Source organism: Mesoplodon densirostris, chromosome 18 (genome assembly GCF_025265405.1).
Source record: "Mesoplodon densirostris isolate mMesDen1 chromosome 18, mMesDen1 primary haplotype, whole genome shotgun sequence".
In the NCBI taxonomy this organism is placed as follows: domain Eukaryota; kingdom Metazoa; phylum Chordata; class Mammalia; order Artiodactyla; family Ziphiidae; genus Mesoplodon; species Mesoplodon densirostris.
Window position 1 is genome coordinate 35,299,911 of NC_082678.1, and position 18,545 is coordinate 35,318,455.

At 54.3% G+C, this 18,545-nt stretch overlaps 1 protein-coding gene across 1 annotated transcript in view; it reads left to right on the plus strand.

Moving 5' to 3' along the window:
* Positions 1-18,343, plus strand: part of USP22 (ubiquitin specific peptidase 22) — a 36,039-nt gene extending 17,696 nt beyond the window's left edge. The window contains exons 3-13 of the mRNA XM_060081602.1: positions 6,064-6,177; positions 8,673-8,774; positions 9,057-9,226; positions 10,267-10,414; positions 11,441-11,546; positions 11,656-11,814; positions 12,945-13,071; positions 13,782-13,873; positions 14,578-14,640; positions 15,045-15,194; positions 15,658-18,343. Of these exons, the coding sequence (XP_059937585.1) occupies positions 6,064-6,177; positions 8,673-8,774; positions 9,057-9,226; positions 10,267-10,414; positions 11,441-11,546; positions 11,656-11,814; positions 12,945-13,071; positions 13,782-13,873; positions 14,578-14,640; positions 15,045-15,194; positions 15,658-15,700 (1,274 nt within the window). The 3' untranslated portion in view covers positions 15,701-18,343. The remainder of the gene's footprint in view (positions 1-6,063; positions 6,178-8,672; positions 8,775-9,056; positions 9,227-10,266; positions 10,415-11,440; positions 11,547-11,655; positions 11,815-12,944; positions 13,072-13,781; positions 13,874-14,577; positions 14,641-15,044; positions 15,195-15,657) is intronic.
* The last annotated feature ends 202 nt before the right edge of the window (positions 18,344-18,545 follow it).

Below are 18,545 nucleotides of genomic sequence, written 5' to 3' on the forward strand. Positions count from 1 at the left end.
CAGGTTGTCGGTGTCATCGTGGGGGTGGGGGGTACTGGGTGAATTTAGTGGTTTCTGTAACGGGTTTGCAGTGTTTTCAGTGTCTGCGGAGAGGCTGGCGTTGAGGTGAGCTCACGTTTCCTAGTCAGACAGTAGTGCCTTCCAGAGGTGACGACGTGAGGCTAAGTTTTGCTCTTGGCTTGATTTTCTGACTGTCGTCACTGAATGTGTTTCCCTCGTTGAGAATTGTGTTTTCTGTCAAACGATGCTGAGGTTGTTAGGATATCTGTAAGAAAATCACTTTCAGAAGGTCCAGACCACAGACCCTTTTCTAGAACATAGCTTGGTGTGACCTAGCCTTCTGGTGAAAGATGTTCTCAGGCCTTTTAAGTAGTAGGAATGGGCTCATCCAAACTCGGTCGTCTCCAGAGGTCGTGCCTCAGTTCACTTGCAGGTGAGAACTTGCAGCCAGTGCTGGGGGTCAGCCTGTTACCAGGAGCTAAGTGGCCTTTTTGGAAGGAGAGCTGGGGGCCCTGGTGGTGCTTCACAGGCTGTGAGTGAGCGGCTGCCTGGCAGGGCGGGGGTCAGCAATCCCGTCTCCCCCCCTCACAAAAGTCGAGAAATTGGTGTGTTTATTAATTTTATCAACCTGATTGATAAACTCTGCCTCTACTTTGGCCAGAATGAATAAGTTTTAGAAGGTTTTCTTCAAGAGACAAAACCACAAAATGGGAGAGCCCAGGAGTTTATTGCAGGTTGTGTGTGTGAGCGTGTGTGTGCTTGTGTGTTAACAACGCTAAAGCTTAGCTTTCTGTGTCCAGGTGGCAGGGGAGGGCGCGGGAGAGGAGCCCTGGTGGGCAAGCGGATCACCCACCCCCGGCCCTGCATCTCGAGCTGCTCTAGAGCCCCGTCAGAGTGGCAGCTTGATGTTTGAGGGCCAAGGAGCCATGATTCCTGGGCCGAGTCCTGCCTCCGGGACCCCCACAGACAGAATAACACGGGGGCCTGACGTGGATTCCTAGAAGGGTTTCTCCCAGGGCTTGCGGCTTCTCAGCGGAGGAGCACGAGAGGCCCACGGGGAGTCTTGTCTGAGTATTTGCTTTTTTGTGAGTGTTCAGTTAAAACCAGGACGTCAGTAGCTATGGGGTCTTTGCTGGCGGCCTGTGGGAGGACGAAGCTTCTGCTCCTCTGTCCGACCTGCCCTGTGACCCTGCCTGGTGTAACGTGGCAGAAGTGGCCCCCAGGAGGAAGGGCCCGTCCTGACCCACTGCTGGCAGGTTTGCTCTGCAGGACGGTGTTGGGATCCAGGTCATTGAGTAAGATTTGGTTTCGTGCTTCTTAGTTTCATACAGGTTTTTGTTTGATGTCGAGTCACAGGGGCCCGTGCATGTTGCCTGTGTGAGCCACAGAGGCTGTAAAAGGAGTGCTTTTAGCTTTGTGTCTGCCTCTAGGAAGAGTTATTTTAGTTTTCCCAGAGGGTGTGAGGATGTATGTGGGCATGAGAGGGGGTATCAGCTCCTCTCTGAGTGGGTGACATTTCCCTCCATCTCAAGATCCTCCTGTGGCTGGAGGGAGGGGGACACGCACCTGCCTGGTGCCCGTCGGCTGAGGGCTCCCGGGTGAGTGGGTTGACGGCCTCCTCTCTTACTGGGAGCGTCTCGCCCGCATCCAGGCAGCTGGGTTCCTGGGCAGCTGGCCCTTTGTTTCCATGGGTTCTGCACCTGCAGATCCAGCCAACCTCAGATCGAAAAACAAATTCCAGAAAGTTCCAAAAAGCAAAACTTGAATTTGTCTGGTCCAGGCAGCTAGTTACATGGCATTCACATTGTATTAGGTAAAGCAACCTGGAGGTGCTTTAAAGTGTGTAGGAGGATGTAGGTTATATGCAGATACCACACCATTTTCTACAAGGGGCTTGAGCATCCTTGGATCCTGGTGTCCGCGGGGGTCCTGGAACTGGCCCTACCTTGGGTACCACGGGACCACTGACTGTCTACTCAGCCTTTTGTCCTGATGCAGTCAAGCCTTTGTCCTTGGTTATCTTGATTGTGAAATAATTTTCTGGAGGAACTACCTTGACTGTAGGTGTTGCATTGGGTTTTTGAATTCCATATTGAGACGAAATTCAGAGAACACACAATTAACCATTTCAACCAGTACAGTTCAGTGCATTCAGTCACTTGCCATGTGGTGTGTGGAAATACCATCTCTCTTTATTTTCAAAACTTTTTTGTCTACTCGAAGAATACATGTCTCTGTTACATAATCCTCTCCGGGCCTTGGCATCCGCTGATCTGCCTTCATTTGTGGATTTGCCTGTCTTGAATATTTAATATAAAAGGAATCATACAACACATGGCCTTTTGTGTCTGTTTCTATCTCTTGGCAGGTTTTCAAGGTTCATGAAGTGTCAGTTCATTTCTTTGTGGTTGAATAGCATTTCTTTGTGGTTGAATTGCATTCCTTTGTGTTGATATCCCAGAGTTTGTTTATCCAGTCATCCACTGATAGACATTTGGGTTCCCACCTTTGGCTTTTATTAATAATGCTGCTATAAACATGAATGTGTGAGTTTCTTTCTTTTTTTTTTTTTTTTTTTTGCGGTACGCGGGCCTCTCCCGTTGCGGAGCGCAGGCTCAGCGGCCATGGCTCACGGGCTCAGCCACTCCACGGCACGTGGGATCTTCCCGGACTGGGGCATGAACCCGTGTCCCCTGCATTGGCAGGCGGACTCTCAACCACTGCACCACCAGGGAAGCCCCCATGTGTGAGTTTCTTTGTGGACATATGTTTTCATTTCTTTTGGATACCAGCAGACCTTGGAGATACTGTGGGTTTGGTTCCAGACCACCTCAATAAAGCAGATACCTCAATAAAGCGAGGCACACAAATGTTTTGGTTTCCCACTGAATATAAAAATAATGTTCACACCATCCCGTAGTTTAATTGTGCAATAACAGCATTTCTCTTTGGTTGTTCGTGCTTTTTCGGTGTCAGACTAAGAATCCATTGCCAAACCTGAGGTCGTGACGCTTACCCGTTTGTGTCTGAGTTTTTATACTTTTAGCTGTGATTTAGGTCGCTGACCATGTGGAGTGAAGTTCTGTGTGGGGCTGGGGTGAGGCAAGCCTCCTCCTTGTTTCATCCCAGGGCCCCAGCGCCCGCTGTCGGCCCCCGCCCCTCCTGGTGGTCCCAGCCCCATGCAGTGGGTGGGAGGCAGGCTCGTCTGGGGACGTGGGGCCTCCCTCTGCCCTTGCTGTGCGCCTGGCCTGTTTCTCACTGAACCCCGCTGCTTCCCTGAAAATGTCTCTCCTCCCCACCGTAAGCCCGCCTCTGCCAGCTTGCTCTGGTCCCCGGGGCAGGAGTGACACTGCTCAGGAGCGGGCAGAACGCAGGGCAGCTGGCCCCGGCCTCCAGAACAGCCTCGACGTGGACTTGCAGAGACTTGGTCGGAATTTTGTAGGTTTTTAGGGAGGGACAGGAGTAGGCCTGGGATTCTCTAAAATTGCTACTTTGAGTCTTGATAGATCTACTTTCGATCCACCACAGTATCATTGATCTGCGTCTTTGTACCTTAAGACATGAAATATGGGGGTTTCCCTGGTGGCACAGTGGTTAAGAATCCGCCTGCCAATGCAGGGGACACGGGTTCGAGCCCTGGTCTGGGAAGATCCCAGATGCCACAGAGCACCTAAGCCCGTGCGCCACAACTACTGAGCCTGTGCTCTAGAGCCCGTGCGCCACAACTACTGAGCCTGTGCTCTAGAGCCCGTGAGCCACAACTACTGAGCCCGCGTGCTGCAACTAATGAAGCCCAAGCGTGTAGAGCCCGTGCTTCGCAACAAGAGAAGCCACCGCAACGAGAAGCCTGTGCACCGCAACGAAGAGTAGCCCCCACTCACCGCAACTAGAGGAAGCCTGTGCACAGCAACAAAGACCCAACACAGCCCCCCAAAAAATAATAATTAAAAAAAAGACATGAAATATGATAAAAGTCGTAACTTGTTAAGACATCACCATTTACCAGGAGGTGTGTGCTGCTTAGTTGTTTGTATGAACTTAGTGACCATGCAGACCTGTGTCAGTGCTGTTGCTGTCCCTGTTATACCACAGGGGATGTGGGTGAGCTCACAGGCGCTCAGAGGTGCGCAGCCGGCAGGTGGCGGGGCCGGGTTTGTGCTCTGAGCTGCGTCCCGTCGCCTGGCAGACGTCTGCTGTCACTTGGTGAGTCTGAGTCAAGGGGATTCTCTCTTTTTTTTTGGAATTTTATTTTGTTTATTTTTTGTATAACAGGTTCTTAGTAGTTACCTATTTCGTTCGTACTAGTGTATATACGTCAATCCCAATCTCCCAGTTCATCCCCCCGCCCCCTGCCACTTTCCCCCCTTGGTGTCCATACGTTTGTTCTCTACATCTGTGTCTCTATTTCTGCCTTGCAAACTGGTTCATCTGAACCATTTTTCTAGAGTCCACACATATACGTGTTAATATACAGTACTTGTTTTTCCCTTTCAGACTTCACTCTGTATGACAGTCTCTGGGTCCACTCATGTCTCTACAAATGACCCAGTCTTGTTCCTTTTTATGGCTGAGTAATATTCCATTTGTATATATGTGCCACATCTTCTTTATCTGTTTGTCTGTTGATGGGCCTTTAGGTTGCTTCCATGTCCTGGCTGTTGTAAACAGTGCTGCAGTGAACATTGGGGTGCATTTGTCCATATAGTTCAACCTTTTTAAAAAAAAAAAAAACATTTATTTATTTATTTTTGGCTGCATTGGGTCTTTGTTGCTGCATGCCGGTTTTCTCTAGTTGTGGCAAGTGGGGGCTACTCTTTGTTGTGGTGTGCAGGCTTCTCATTTCTCATTGCGGTGGCTTCTCGTTGCGGAGCACAGGCTCAGGCGTGAGGGCTTCAGTAGTTGTGGCACGTGGGCTCAGTGGTTGTGGCGCACTGGCTTAGTTGCTCTGTGGCATGTGGGATCTTCCCGGACCAGGGCTCGAACCCGTGTCCCCTGTGTTGGCAGGAGGATTCTTCACCACTGCGCCAGCAGGGAAGTTCCCTAGTTCAACCATTTTGAACTATGTTTTTCTCAGGGTATATGTCCAGTAGTGGTATTGCTGGGTCATGTGGTAATTCTATTTTTAGTTTTTTAAGGCACCTCCATACTGTTCTCCATAGTGGCTGTATCAATTTACATTCTCACCAACAGTGCAAGAGGGTTCCCTTTTCTCCACACCCTCTCCAGCATTTGTTGTTTGTAGATTTTCTGATGATGCCCATTCTAACTGGTGTGAGGTGATACCTCATTGTAGTTTTGATTTGCATTTCTCTAATAGTTAGTGATGTTGAGCAGCTTTTCATGTGCTTCTTGGCCATCTGTATGTCTTCTTGGAAGAAATGTCTATTTAGGTCTTCTGCCCATTTTTGGATTGGGTTGTTTGTTTTTTCAGTATTGAGCTGTATGAGCTGTTTATGTATTTTGGAGGTTAATCCTTTGTCCGTTGATTCGTTTGCAAATATTTTCGCCCATTCTGAGGTTAAGGAGAATTCTTTTTAATTGTTGAATTGAGCGAGTTCCTTCCAGGTGCTTTGAGGACTTTTCTCTTGTGGAGGATGCAGTTTAGAAAGCACAGGATCCGCTCGCTGGGGGCTCTGGGCACGCCCTCCAGGCTGTCTGCTTGGGGCCGTGCTGCCCATCTGGATGCCACGAGTCCTCGTGGGCTGATAGGAATGCGAGTTTCCCTTGTTTCAGAGGATGGGCGGCAGGTCCTGGTACCTGGGGGTTGGGTCCTTCGTAAAATATGGTCGAGGCACTTCTTTCTCCCTCAGGTTCCTCAGCCCATGGCGGGAGCTTCCAAAAAAAGTTCACGTGCCTCATCTGCTTAGGATACAGCATCGGAAGTGGGGGGGCAACCTTTTGTAATAATGGGATTCTCTGCTTTGAGAAATGGTGCAGTGAAATGCCTAAAAAACGTGCTTGTGTAATTTGTGTCCTGAAGCATTACCTTTCGACTTTTTTTTTTTTTTTTTTACCTTTCGACTTTTAATTAAATTTTGTCTCTTCCCTCTTTTCTCTTTTCAGCCATAGAGCTTATGTATGGAGGTATCTACTGCTTTTTGTGTCAGGACTACATTTATGACAAAGACATAGAAATCATTGCCAAAGAGGAACAGCGGAAAGCTTGGAAAATGCAAGGTTTGGTTTTCCTGAGATCTGTATGCCTGCTTGTGTCTTAGCCCTGCATTCCCTGCCCCCTTGTCTGTCAGGGCATGGTGGGGGGGTGGGGAGGGAGTGGGGTGGCTCTGTTGAGGAGGAGGAGCCCCTGCACCTGCCTGTTCCCTCCTGCAGGCTCATGGGGGGCCAGGGGAGGCAGGTGCGGTGCCCACAGCTTCCTGGATCCGTCCTCCTGCCCGGGTGCCCACAGGCCTGCGACTGCTGTGAGGGCTTAGCCGGGCTTGAGAGAGACACCCCCAACCTACCCTCTCCGGTCGACGGGTGTTTTTACAGACACGGGGCTGAACCAGGCACAGTGTCCTCAGGGCCCTGGCCCGTCTGGTGGACGAGGGATTTTGTGCTTCCACGTCCCTGGTAGCTGCCCAGAAAGCATCTCCTCAGTAACTGCAGGATGTGTACGCTGATTCCTTCCAGGAGGGTAGACTATTTTCTCATTAAATTACTGTTGAATCTCTTTTAAAACTCTTAACTGGAAAAAAAAAAAAAAAAAAACTCTTAACTGGTTAGGTTATGCTAAATCTGTGTCAGCACAGAATTAAACTTTCCAGATGAAAAATACAACAATCTACCACTGAAGCACCTTAGTTCAGGAGTGTGCTCTCCTTCCCATGCGGTGCCTTTGTAGCCCTAAAGCGAGAACTCCAGGCTTTCCTTCTTGTGTAGGAACAACCCAGCTCTTCCCTGATGAGTGTTTCTCTCCCGTGAGTCTCCTTTACTTGCACAGAACCCTTCACACCTGGCACTTCTGGTCACCAGGTGTTTTTTTGGGGGGGTCAGTTCCCTGCCAAGAAATTCACTGTGGCGCCAGCTGCGTATCCTATGGATCAACTCAGTTCTGACACAGTCGGCCTGGAGGTGTCAGGCCCCACGAGACCCCCTCCCCAACTTTAGATGCCGGAGTCTCAAGTCCAGGTTCTCATCTGTGCTCCTGACCATCCAGCTGTAGATGGGAGGCTCCCAGGACCCCCCTGGACTGGAGCATTTGCTAGAGCAGCTCACAGAACTCATGGAGACACTTAGGTTCACCAGGTCGTTAAAGGATGTGACAGAGGACACAGATGAGCAGCCAGATGGAGAGAGAGAGGCACGGGGCAAGGCCGGGGAGGGTCCCCGTGGAGTTGGGGTGCATCACCCACTCGGTGTGGAATGTTCACCCACCTGGTTCGCTCCCCGAACCCCGTGCTACTGGGATGTTATGGGGGCTTCTTCCTGGAGGCCCGATGGATCATTAACCCCATTTCCAGCCCCCTCCCCTCTTTGGAGGAGTTGGGGCTGGTCTTGCGAGTGCTGCAAATTCCAAGCTTCCCTGGTCTTTCTGGTGACCAGTCCCCATCCAGGAGCCCACCCGGAGTCATCTCATCAGGACAAGAGGTTCCTCTAGTGCCCTTCCCGCTAAGGCGCCCTTATTATCAGGGCGCAGGCCTCGTGCGAGGGACGGGGCAGGGGCGGCACGTGTGTCCCACTGGCTGTGCGGTGGCCGTGGAGCCGTGCCATCACTCCCGTCCCTGCACTGGCACATAGCAGCACATGTGAACATTATGCAGCTCTTTTCTTTTTTGTTCAGCTACCTGTTTTTGGTTTCCCTGATATTTTTTTCTTTTTTGTTCTCATTTCCAGCACACGGTCATGGGTCACAACAGTAAGAAGTGTAGAAAGCCCCACTGGCCTGTGACCATCTCTCCACAGAGAACATACAACCCAGCATGTGGTTTACAATTTTTTGCCTCAATTGTGCCCCTTTATAAACGTGTCATGTTAGAGGATGGAGCACAAGCCAGGGCTGTCGGTCATCAGAGCCGCTGAGCCCATCTTTGCTGGAGAACAGTCTCTTTAGTCCACTTCCTGTTCTCTTCCACCTCCAAACTTTAGTAATGTTGCAGGTGAGGCTGAGGCTGAGGATGTTATTTCTTTGTGCAGAACAGTTAAACCACAGGGCTAAGAAATGCACGTCCCAGGAAAAAGTAGGGTTCTTCTAAAATCATTCCACAATTCCATCTGTCAGCAGGATGGTGCGTCTTTCAGAGTGTGTTGAGTTTAGGTCCGTGGAGCCAGTAGCCTCTGAGGAGTAGGCTGTGCACTGGGGTGCAGGTGGCCCTGCTACCGTCCTTGGTTTAAGTCTCTGGTGGGTACGGCCGTCCCTTCATCCCCATCGCCACCCAGCGCTCCCTGTGGGCACTGGTGCAGTGGTCCCTCTGCTTGGGGCGTAATTAAGGCTGAGGAGACCGCTGGTGCCGGGGCAGCTGTCACTAAAGGTCCTGCTCTCTCCTCCTCTGGGAATGTGGTTCATTCACGGCATGCTCTCTGAAAGAAGCTCCTTCCATTGTCTGGAACAGGGTCTTAGAAGGACCCTACGTTGCCCACCTTTGAAATACAATCTGATAAACCCTGTGCTGCCACCATGCTGGTTCGTAGACACACGACCAGAGTGTAGCTAAGGGCACCTTCTATCCGTTTAGGCATCGGGGAGAAGTTTTCAACGTGGGAGCCGACCAAACGGGAGCTCGAGCTGCTGAAACACAACCCCAAGCGACGGAAGATCACGTCCAACTGCACCATAGGTGGGTGGGCGCGGCCGGGTGGAGGCCCGTTCTCTTTGCAGGCTGCAAAGCCGTGGTGTGGCTGTCAGCTTGTTGCAGAGGCCCCTCCCTGACCTGCCCTGTTGTTACTGGGAGCCTTTGGGCAGTGAGGGCTGGTGGGGGTGGGTGTGAGCACACCTCGGGATGTTTCCTACGGGTGGGGCACAGACGTTAGAAGTAGGTTCCTTCCGTCCTCTTGCTTCTCGAGGGAGCGGCAGGCCCGGCCGGGGCCCTGACAGCCCCACCCTGCGCTCTGCCTGCCAGGTCTTCGCGGCCTCATCAACCTCGGGAACACGTGCTTCATGAACTGCATCGTGCAGGCGCTGACACACACGCCGCTGCTGCGCGACTTCTTCCTGTCAGACCGGCACCGCTGCGAGATGCAAAGCCCTGGCTCCTGCCTGGTCTGCGAGATGTCCTCCCTCTTCCAGGAGGTGCGCCTGGGCTGGGAGGGGGCCGGGCCGTCACGGGGTGGGCTCTGAACATCCACAGACGTGCCGACTGTGGAATCGCACGTCCTTCCCAACAGGGATCGTTGGGTGAGGGACTTGCGTCATCTGCAGAGGCTCGTGGCTGCCTCACGGGTGCACGTGACAGATGCCAGCCCTTCCCCGTCACCTGCCGCTTTCTGGCTTTGTCCACAGGACGGGCGGGTCTCCTATTGCCAGCCCTGCTGACTGTGTGTCACCAGAGGCCTCTCTCTTTGGGCCCCTGCCGTGGACATCAGGTTCTGTCCCGATGGGCTCGCAGGCCGGGACTGCAGCCCAGCTGCTCCCTCGGGTGCTACGGGGAGCCAGGGGTTCTTCAGGTGTCGGCCCCGGGCCAGCAGACTCGGCTGGGTCTGGTTTTGTCAGCCTTTGATCACATCCTCTCGTTTTCCCTGTTGGGCCCCAGCCACCTGAGCCCATCTGGCTGCGGAGCTGGAATGATTCATGGTCTGGCCCTTTTCAGAAGTTTCCCGACTCCTGGCCTGGCTTAGCCAGTCCCCACATACCTACAGCCTAGCCTGACAGCGGCTCCTGGGGCCACAGGAGTGAGCAAGCTGAATGATATCGTTGGGCCAAAACGGGGACACGGGTGCCATGGAGAACGGGCTGATGGGGGGGCCTCACTAGGGCACTGTTGGTGGTGAGTTCATCTCTGTCAGGTTGGTTTTTAGGTTCAGGTTTATGGGGGTACGCGTTTCACATGGCACAAGTCACCTTTTAGTGTATGTGTGTGTGTTTGACAAAAGTTTGTCGCCATTCATCGTTTTGGCTTATTTCTAGAAAACAGATGGTGGGAATGGAGAAAACTAAGAGCAGACTCAAAGTCCACGTGAAAACACAGTTTGCCTGAAAAGGCAAGGAAATGACTTGTCTGGGTCGCGCCTGCCAGCGGAGGTTCTGGGCGGCTGTCAGACGTGCGTGTGTGCGTCTGTGTTCGAGGGAGGCACGTGCTTCTGACGAGGGTGCTTTTCCTTCTCTCCAAGCAGTTCTACTCGGGGCACCGGTCCCCCCACATCCCGTACAAGCTGCTGCACCTGGTGTGGACGCACGCCCGGCACCTGGCAGGCTACGAGCAGCAGGACGCGCACGAGTTCCTCATCGCGGCCCTGGACGTCCTGCACCGGCACTGCAAAGGTGAGCACTGCACAGGTGAGTGCTGTACAGGTGGGCGCTGCATAGGTGAGCGCTGTACAGGTGGGCACTGCAGAGGTGAGCGCTGCACAGGTGAGCACTGCATAGGTGAGCACTGTACAGGTGAGTGTTGTATAGGTGGGTGCTGCAGAGGTGAGCACTGTACAGGTGAGCATTGTACAGGTGGGCACTGCAGAGGTGAGCGCTGCACGGGTGAGCACTGCATAGGTGGGCACTGTATAGGTGAGCACTGTACAGGTGAGCGTTGTATAGGTGGGTGCTGCAGAGGTGGGCGCTGCAGAGGTGAGCACTGCATAGGTGAGCACTGTACAGGTGAATTGTACAGGTGGGTGCTGCAGGGGTGAGCAACTGCACAGGTGAGCGCTGCAGAGGTGAGCACTGCATAGGTGGGCACTGTATAGGTGAGCACTGTACAGGTCAGCGTTGTACAGGTGGGCGCTGCAGAGGTGAGCACTGCATTAGTGAGCACTGCATAGGTGAGCACTGTACAGATGGGCGCTGCAGAGGTGAGCACTGCAGAGGTGAGCGCTGCACAGGTGAGCACTGCATAGGTGGGCACTGTACAGGTGGACACTGTGTAGGTGAGCATTGTACAGGTGGGCGCTGCAGAGGTGAGCACTGTACAGGTGAGCATTGTACAGATGGGTGCTGCAGAGGTGAGCACTGCATAGGTGAGCACTGTGCAGATGAGCGTTGTACAGGTGGGTGCTGCAGAGGTGAGCACTGCAAAGGTGAGCAGTGTACAGGTGAGCATTATACAGGTGGGTGCTGCAGAGGTGAGGGCGGGGGCTGTTTCTCAGGGCCTGTTACTGGGCCTGCCAGGTGGACGGCAGGGAGCTCTTCACAGGGAGGAGCAAGGGGGAAAAACTGAAAGCACACGGCGTGTCCCTCCCACGCCCCTGTGGAAACCTGGACCCTCCTGCTGCACCAGCCCTGCCCCTTGGGCCAGCGGCCTGGCAGTGGGCTGCCTTGGGGGCCCAGGGTCACAGAGCCGCCATCTCTTGCCAGGCGATGACAATGGGAAGAAGGCCAACAACCCGAACCACTGCAGCTGCATCATAGACCAGATCTTCACGGGGGGGCTGCAGTCCGACGTCACCTGCCAAGTGTGCCAGTAAGTGCTACCTCTGCAGCCCTGGTGCTGTTGGCCGAGCGTCGCGGGGCCTTGTCACTGCGCTGCCCCTGGGCCATGGTGCTCACCTGTCCCCCCTGCTTGCTCCTAGTGGGGTCTCCACCACCATCGACCCCTTCTGGGACATCAGCCTGGACCTGCCTGGCTCTTCCACCCCCTTCTGGCCACTGAGCCCTGGGAGCGAGGGCAGCGTGGTGAACGGAGAGAGCCACGCGTCGGGAACCACGACCCTCACGGACTGCCTGCGGAGGTGAGGCGTCCGCGCCTTGTGGGGAGGGGGCCCTTCCTCGTGGCTGCTCAGGGAAAGTCCTGGTAAAGCCAGCCCCCCCAGGGCCCCATGTTCCCGCATGAAAGCTGAGAGGAGACGGGATGGCCAGCAGACGAGCTGTTTCTGTCCCTGAGTGCCCCCCACCCTGGGCAGAGGCTGGAGGTCCGCGGCCTTTAGTGACTAACAGCCAGAGTCACACCCAGCAGGGCCGCCCTCCTGCTGTGGCTCGTGGTCTTTTCTGAAGGTGATGAAAACGTTTTTAATTAAACTTTTTATTTTGAGATAATTGTAGTTTTGTGTGCAGTTGTAAGATACAATCCAGAGAGATCCTGTGTACTCTTTCTTCAGTTACCTGCAGTGGTAACATCTTGTAAAATTATAGCACAATGTCACGGTCAGCAGGATCTCGACATCCCTGCAGTCAAGATGCAGGGCACTTGCATCCCCGCAGGGTCCCTCACAACCACACGTCCTGCACCTCCTACCCCTGTTGCCTCCTTAACTCCTGGCAGCCGCAAATCTGTTGTCCATTTCTAGAAATTCCACATTTCAAGAATGTTATGTCCATGGACTGATACATCATATAACCTTTCAAGGATTGACTTTTCACTCATCCTAATTCTTTGGAGATTGATCCAGGTTGTGTGCATCACCAGTTGTTTCCTTTTTATTGCTTACTAGTATTCCATGGTGTACACGGCTTAACCAGGCTTAACCACTCATTCGCTGAAGGACATCTGCATTGCTTCCAGGGTTTTTTTTTTTGCCTTTACAGATAAAGCTGCAGTAGCCACTCATGTACAGTTTTTGGGTGAATGCTGGTTTTCACTTTTCAGGGACAAATTTGATTGCTGGGTCTTAACAGTAGTTAGAAAATTACTTTGAGTTCACCAGACTTTCATCTTCCAAAAAAGTTGAGGATAAATATTTTTTGAAGTGATAGAGAAGAGAAAGGAAGGAATTGCTTTTTCATTTTGAAGTTATAAACGTCCCTAATTGTGTGTGTGTTTTTAGGAAGTGAACCTCATGAAAGTGATAAAATAACTTTTCTTTTTCCTCTCTTACTGCTGCCATCTTTTTTCCTAAAAATACATGTTTTCAATGCGTTGCAGGTTTACCAGACCAGAGCACTTAGGAAGCAGTGCGAAGATCAAGTGTAGCGGTTGCCATAGCTACCAGGAGTCCACAAAGCAGCTCACCATGAAGAAGCTGCCCATCGTGGCCTGTTTCCATCTCAAAGTGAGTTCCCTGAGCACGTCCAAGGCCTGAGGGTGGGTGGGTGTGCAGCGTCCATCTGTGCTTGTGGAGCAAAGAGGATGGTGCCTATAAATTACTCTGCTCGTGTCTGTCGCCGGGGGGTTTGCCCGTGAATCAAAAAGTAATTGTTTCATAATGAAAACAGGGTGAGTTACTCTGGGTGGGTGGTGGTTAGGGATTTACTGCTCCTCCCCTCCAAGTTCTTCTGTCCTCAGCCCAAGTTTTCTGATTTTCTTTTACTTAAAAGCAAGGACCCTTAGCATTAAGGTCTCGTCTGGAGGTCAGCACGGCTTTCCTGTGAAGGCCCAGTAGCAAATATGAATCATGTGTATGATGTATTACAAAAGAATATGGCAGCAGAGATGGTGTGTGTGCTGGTCTTGGGTATTTGCGATCTGATTTTACATGTAAAGCATACAGTCTCTGTTGCTCATTCTTTTATTTCATGACCCTTTAAAGATGTAAGACAGAAACCAAATCCCCAGCCCTACCTGTTTCTCCTACCGGGCACTGTGCTAGGTCCACACCTGCTGTTGGGCCCATCATTTCAGGGCTGGGCTGAGCCCTGTGGACTCTGAGCTCTAGCTGTGGCCAAGGGCGGTTCAGAAAATGCAGGAAAGGCCCACTTAGGGAGCCACAGAGGCTGTGCTGTCGGAGGAGCCCTACAGCCTTCCCACCCCCCACTTCTGCAGCGATTCGAACACTCCGCCAAACTTCGGCGCAAGATCACCACCTACGTTTCCTTCCCCCTCGAGCTGGACATGACCCCCTTCATGGCCTCCAGGTTCGTCCTCTGTGTCTGTGGTCGGGTGGGCGTGGCACCAGGTCCCTGATGAGGCCCCAGTGGGCCCTGATGTCACTTCGTCCGTGACCCCTCACTGTCCTGATCTCATCCCAGGACTGTCCCTGTGTGAGGGAGGCTGTCCTCCTACCAGCTGGTTCAGGGCATCATTTCAGGCGTTTCAGCCACAGGCACTGAGATTGGATACAAATCAACACAGTGGTTTTGTGGTTGTAGGTTTCATTTATCTTGTTTTGGAGTCTTTGTATCAGGGACCGCTTGAAATTCACCCTTGCAAAATACGAGGCCGCTTCCTGGTAGGAGGGCTGCTGTAGTGAATAATAACCACAGGCGGGGCTGCTTAAAGCAGCAGAGGCCTGAGTCCAGTGTTGGCGGGGCCTCAGGAGGATCTGGGGAGGCTGCCTGCCTGCCTGGGGGGTGGCGGGGAGACGTGGGTCTGGGTGGGCTCTGGGTGGGCTCTGAGCCTCGATCTTGGCAGTCCGCTTCCCAGCCTGGCCCTTGGTTTCCCCACCATAACTCGGGGGTTATCTCTGCTTGAGATGGAGCTGTTGGGAGAAGCGGACCCATGGAAGCCGCACCAGCATGGCGTCCGGGGTCGCGCATCCCCGGTGCCCACGATACCGTGTGAACTGCGGGTCATCAGTGAATTGTTTTAATTGAGCCTGAGTTTGCGCCGTTTGTTCCAGCAAAGAGAGCAGGATGAACGGACAGTACCAGCAGCCGGCGGACAGTCTCAGCAACGATAACAAGTGAGTGGCCCCTCATGCACCTCCTAGTGTCTTGAGCGCGAGCGGGGCTGGGAGCTTCGCGGGAGGCCCACCTGCGTCTCCCGGGAGATGCTGCATGTGAGGGGCAGCGTCCGGGCCTGCTTGCTCTTGGCCGCTGGCCTGCTTCCTGTCGTGCTGGCACCGACCCTCTGTCAGGGAGGGGCCTCCCCACCATGTCGTGGTAAGGCCCCTCTGCCCATGCCTCCTGTTGGTGGCGGCGGGGAGGGTGGAGCAGCAACGGCGCCTCCCGGGCGGGCCTGTTCCCCTTTCCCTCGCGCTGCTGTCGCCTGTCAGCGTTTGCTCCTGAGTGGCCACCCGGTGGGGACTGTAGTCCCTGGTGGGAACAGGGTCGTGACCTCCGTCTCCCGCCACCGTCCCCAAACCAGGTACTCCTTGTTTGCGGTGGTCAACCACCAGGGGACCCTGGAGAGTGGCCACTACACCAGCTTCATCCGGCAGCACAAGGACCAGTGGTTCAAGTGTGACGATGCCATCATCACCAAGGCTAGCATTGCGGACGTGCTAGACAGCGAGGGGTGCGTCCCTTGGGCCCCCGGGGCCATGTCACCCTCTGTGCCCCGTTCGCTCCTTCCTGCTCACCGTTGCCTCCCTCGGTCTCGAGGCCATCCGCGGGGCTCCTGCCCCCTCCCCCCCCCGCAGCTGCCCTGAGCTCCAGCAGGCGTCTGGGCTTGGAGCCTCGAGCAGTGGGGCAGCCCTGAGAGGCTCTGCGGTGGCTGTGAGGAGGCCGGGCGGGTGGACTGGGGCTGGAACCCGGGGCTGGCGTCCTTCCGAGAGGGACCGTGTACAGGGCTGGGGGGCGGCTGCAGCCAGGGCCCAGCAGGTGGACGGAGGCCGGGCTGGTTGTGGACTGGGGGCCCTGCCGCCTCCCTGCCGTCTCTTCTCTGTGGTGACAGGCTGAACGTGGCTGTCCTGGTCAGGGTGGTTTTGCTCCGACGCCCCGGGAGGTGGAAGTAAGCGTGCTCTGTCCTCTCTCCTCAGGTACCTGCTCTTCTATCACAAACAGTTCCTGGAGTACGAGTAGCCGTCGGCTCACCGGCAAGTCCCCCGAAGTCATCCGGGTGCCCGGGGTCGCGCTGTGTGGACACTTGACGAGGTGGGCTGGGGGTTGGGGGGCAGAGGAGACGTGCGCCAGAGTGTCTCCTGTGTCCCCCGCGAGCTGGGGCAGGCGCAGCCCCCGCGCCAGCCGTTCCACGCTGTGGCCCCGAAAGCAGGAGGTGGAGGAGATGCAGGCCTCGCAGGTCTTCCTCTTGGTGAGTTTGGTGTCTGTGCGCAGCATGGACTCGGGCGTGAGCCCCGGAGCCTGTGGAGCTGAAGACCCCGTGGGGCCTCCGAGCACGTCTGTCCTGCAGACGAGCAGCGTCATCCTGCATGTGAAAGCAGCTCCCCGTTTTCTAGAAATAGGCGTTTGCGTATGGTCCCCCTTTCTCTCTTTTTCCACGATGGTGAATCTCTTAAATGTAATGATGGTAACGTGAATGAATTACTGAGTTCAGGCTGAAATTTAGATCGTTTTCTTTTTATTCTGGAGAGTGGATCTTGCTTTTTCATCGGTGCTGTTTTTGTTGCCCACTGCCCGCCCCCGCCAGGCATCTTTGACCTGGTCAGAGCTGCCTGGCTCAATGGAGGAGAATCAGGCTGCGCTGGGAATGGTCTCTGTCGTATTAATCTTTTAGTAACTGAAGCGTTGCCAGTGGTTTCACTGTTTTCCCTCCCATGTTTCCTTCCTGGCCACCTGTCCCATGAACTCTCCTGGTCGCTGCTGGGTGGCGGGTGTGTTGGATGATGCAGGCGGCCTCCTGGGGGGCTGCATCCTGGCTCTGGCCTCTGCAGTGCGTTCTGGTAGCTTCTGTTGCCGCAGGACAGACGGCCGGGACTGAGCTGGTTGGAGGGGCTGATGGGGGAGGTGCAGCATCGTTGTTCCTTGCAAGCCGTCTCGCATGCATCTGTCTGTTCACACCCAAACTTAGATTGTCCGTCTCTGAGAGATTCCAGCCCAGAGACGGGGGGTGAGCCAGTGTCCCCTGAACCGTGAGGTTTCTTTCCTGCGGCAGGGTCAGCGGACTCTCTGCAAAGGGCCAGGTAGTAGATGTTTCTGGCTTTGTGGGCCCTGTGGTCTCTGCTGCAGGTAACGTGGATGAGTGTAGCTGAGTTCCAATGAACTTTACATGATCACGGAAAGTTGAATTTCTTTTTTTTTTTTTTTGCGGTATGCGGGCCTCTCACTGTTGTGGCCTCCCCCGCTGCGGAGCACAGGCTCCGGACGCGCAGGCCCAGCGGCCATGGCTCACGGGCCCAGCCGCCCCGCGGCATATGGGATCCTCCCAGACCGGGGCACGAACCCGTATCCCCTGCATCGGCAGGCGGACTCTCAACCACTTGCGCCACCAGGGAGGCCCGGAAAGTTGAATTTCATATACTGTAACCACATCACAAAATTTCAACCGTTTTCACTCTTTAAAAACGTGTGCCCGGTTCTCAGCTGACAGACCGTGAACCAGGTCCAGCTCATCAGCTGCTCGGGTCTGGGCGCGGCATGGCTCCTGCCCCCTGTGGAAGGTGCTGGGGTCCTGCGGCGGGGGTGTCGTATCCGGCAGAGTCCTCAGTGACGCAGCTCAGGCACCTGCCCTGCGTGGCCCGTCCGCTGTGGCTGCTCTGAGGACCCTGGGCTGGAGGCGGCCCTGGAGTCCTGGGCCTCCGTGCAGAGTGGGGACACAGTAGATGTACTGGCTGCGGGGTTTCTGGCGGGTCGCCTATGGTCTGGTCAGCCCTGCACCCCTCCCCTGCTGCCTGCTCACGTCCAGGGCTCACCTGCTCCAAGAATGTGAAGATTCAGGAGACAGGCCGTTTCTCTTTTCTGGGTGTTTTTTTGAATTTTTATGTCGAAGTTAACCCTCTGTTCCCTCTGGCCTGGTGTTCTAAGCACTTATCTCTCTGTCTGCTGCTGAGATTCCCCTGTGGCTGGAAGAACTACCTGGGGGGGGACGGTGAGGCTTCAGCTGCCTGCACGTGCACCCACCCCCCGTCCCGTGCACTGCGGTCCTGCTTTGACGTCACCTCGGCAGGAACAGAGAACTGCATGATGGGTTGGGGAATTTGTTTTCTTTCAGCTCCCGATGCAGCTACTAAATACGGGAAAATGGTTTCCTGTTTCAAACCACCACCCGTGTCGATGTCCAGACCACTAGGAATCCCTGGGCGACCCTTCCTCCCCGGCTGGTGTGTTTACAGTGACTTGTGTTTGTGAGACGTTGGCGGCCGTGTCAGCGCTGTACAGTGAGACAGTAGGCTCTCCTCCTGGGTGTCCTGAGCAGGGGGCTGGGCCCGGGCCCTCCCCAGGCCGCCTTGGGCCTCCTGTCGGCGCCAGGATGTCCAGGACGCTCCTCCTGCATCACGTACACTCGTGCTGTTGTAGTTCTGCTTGGTGTGGATGCTTTCGTCGTATAAAATTGCTGTTCTTTTGACAATTCAAGTGACTGTTTCGTTTACTATAACTTTGAAAACAGAAATCATAAGAACAAGATTCCAATGATTGTGCTGTGGATTTTATTACTGGGATGTTTCCGTGTCCCTTTCACCTGTCGTTTTGAGGGACTGTTTGGCTCTTCTCCCTAATGGCTTGTAGTCTTTTCCTGTGTCGTAATAAAGCTACGTTTTATTCTGAAAACTGGCCCGTCTTCCCTTATTAGCACCCGAGTCCCATCTGTGACACCAGCCCCTTCTCGGTTTGTTCCAGCCCAGACCTGCCCTGGGCCGGGAAGTGCACGCCCCCTGTGGCCCGTCCTCCCAGCGGCAGGATGGTGACAAATCTGGGACTCAGGACACCGTGGGCTGTCAGACTTTGACGAACTTAAAAGTCACCCGAGGGG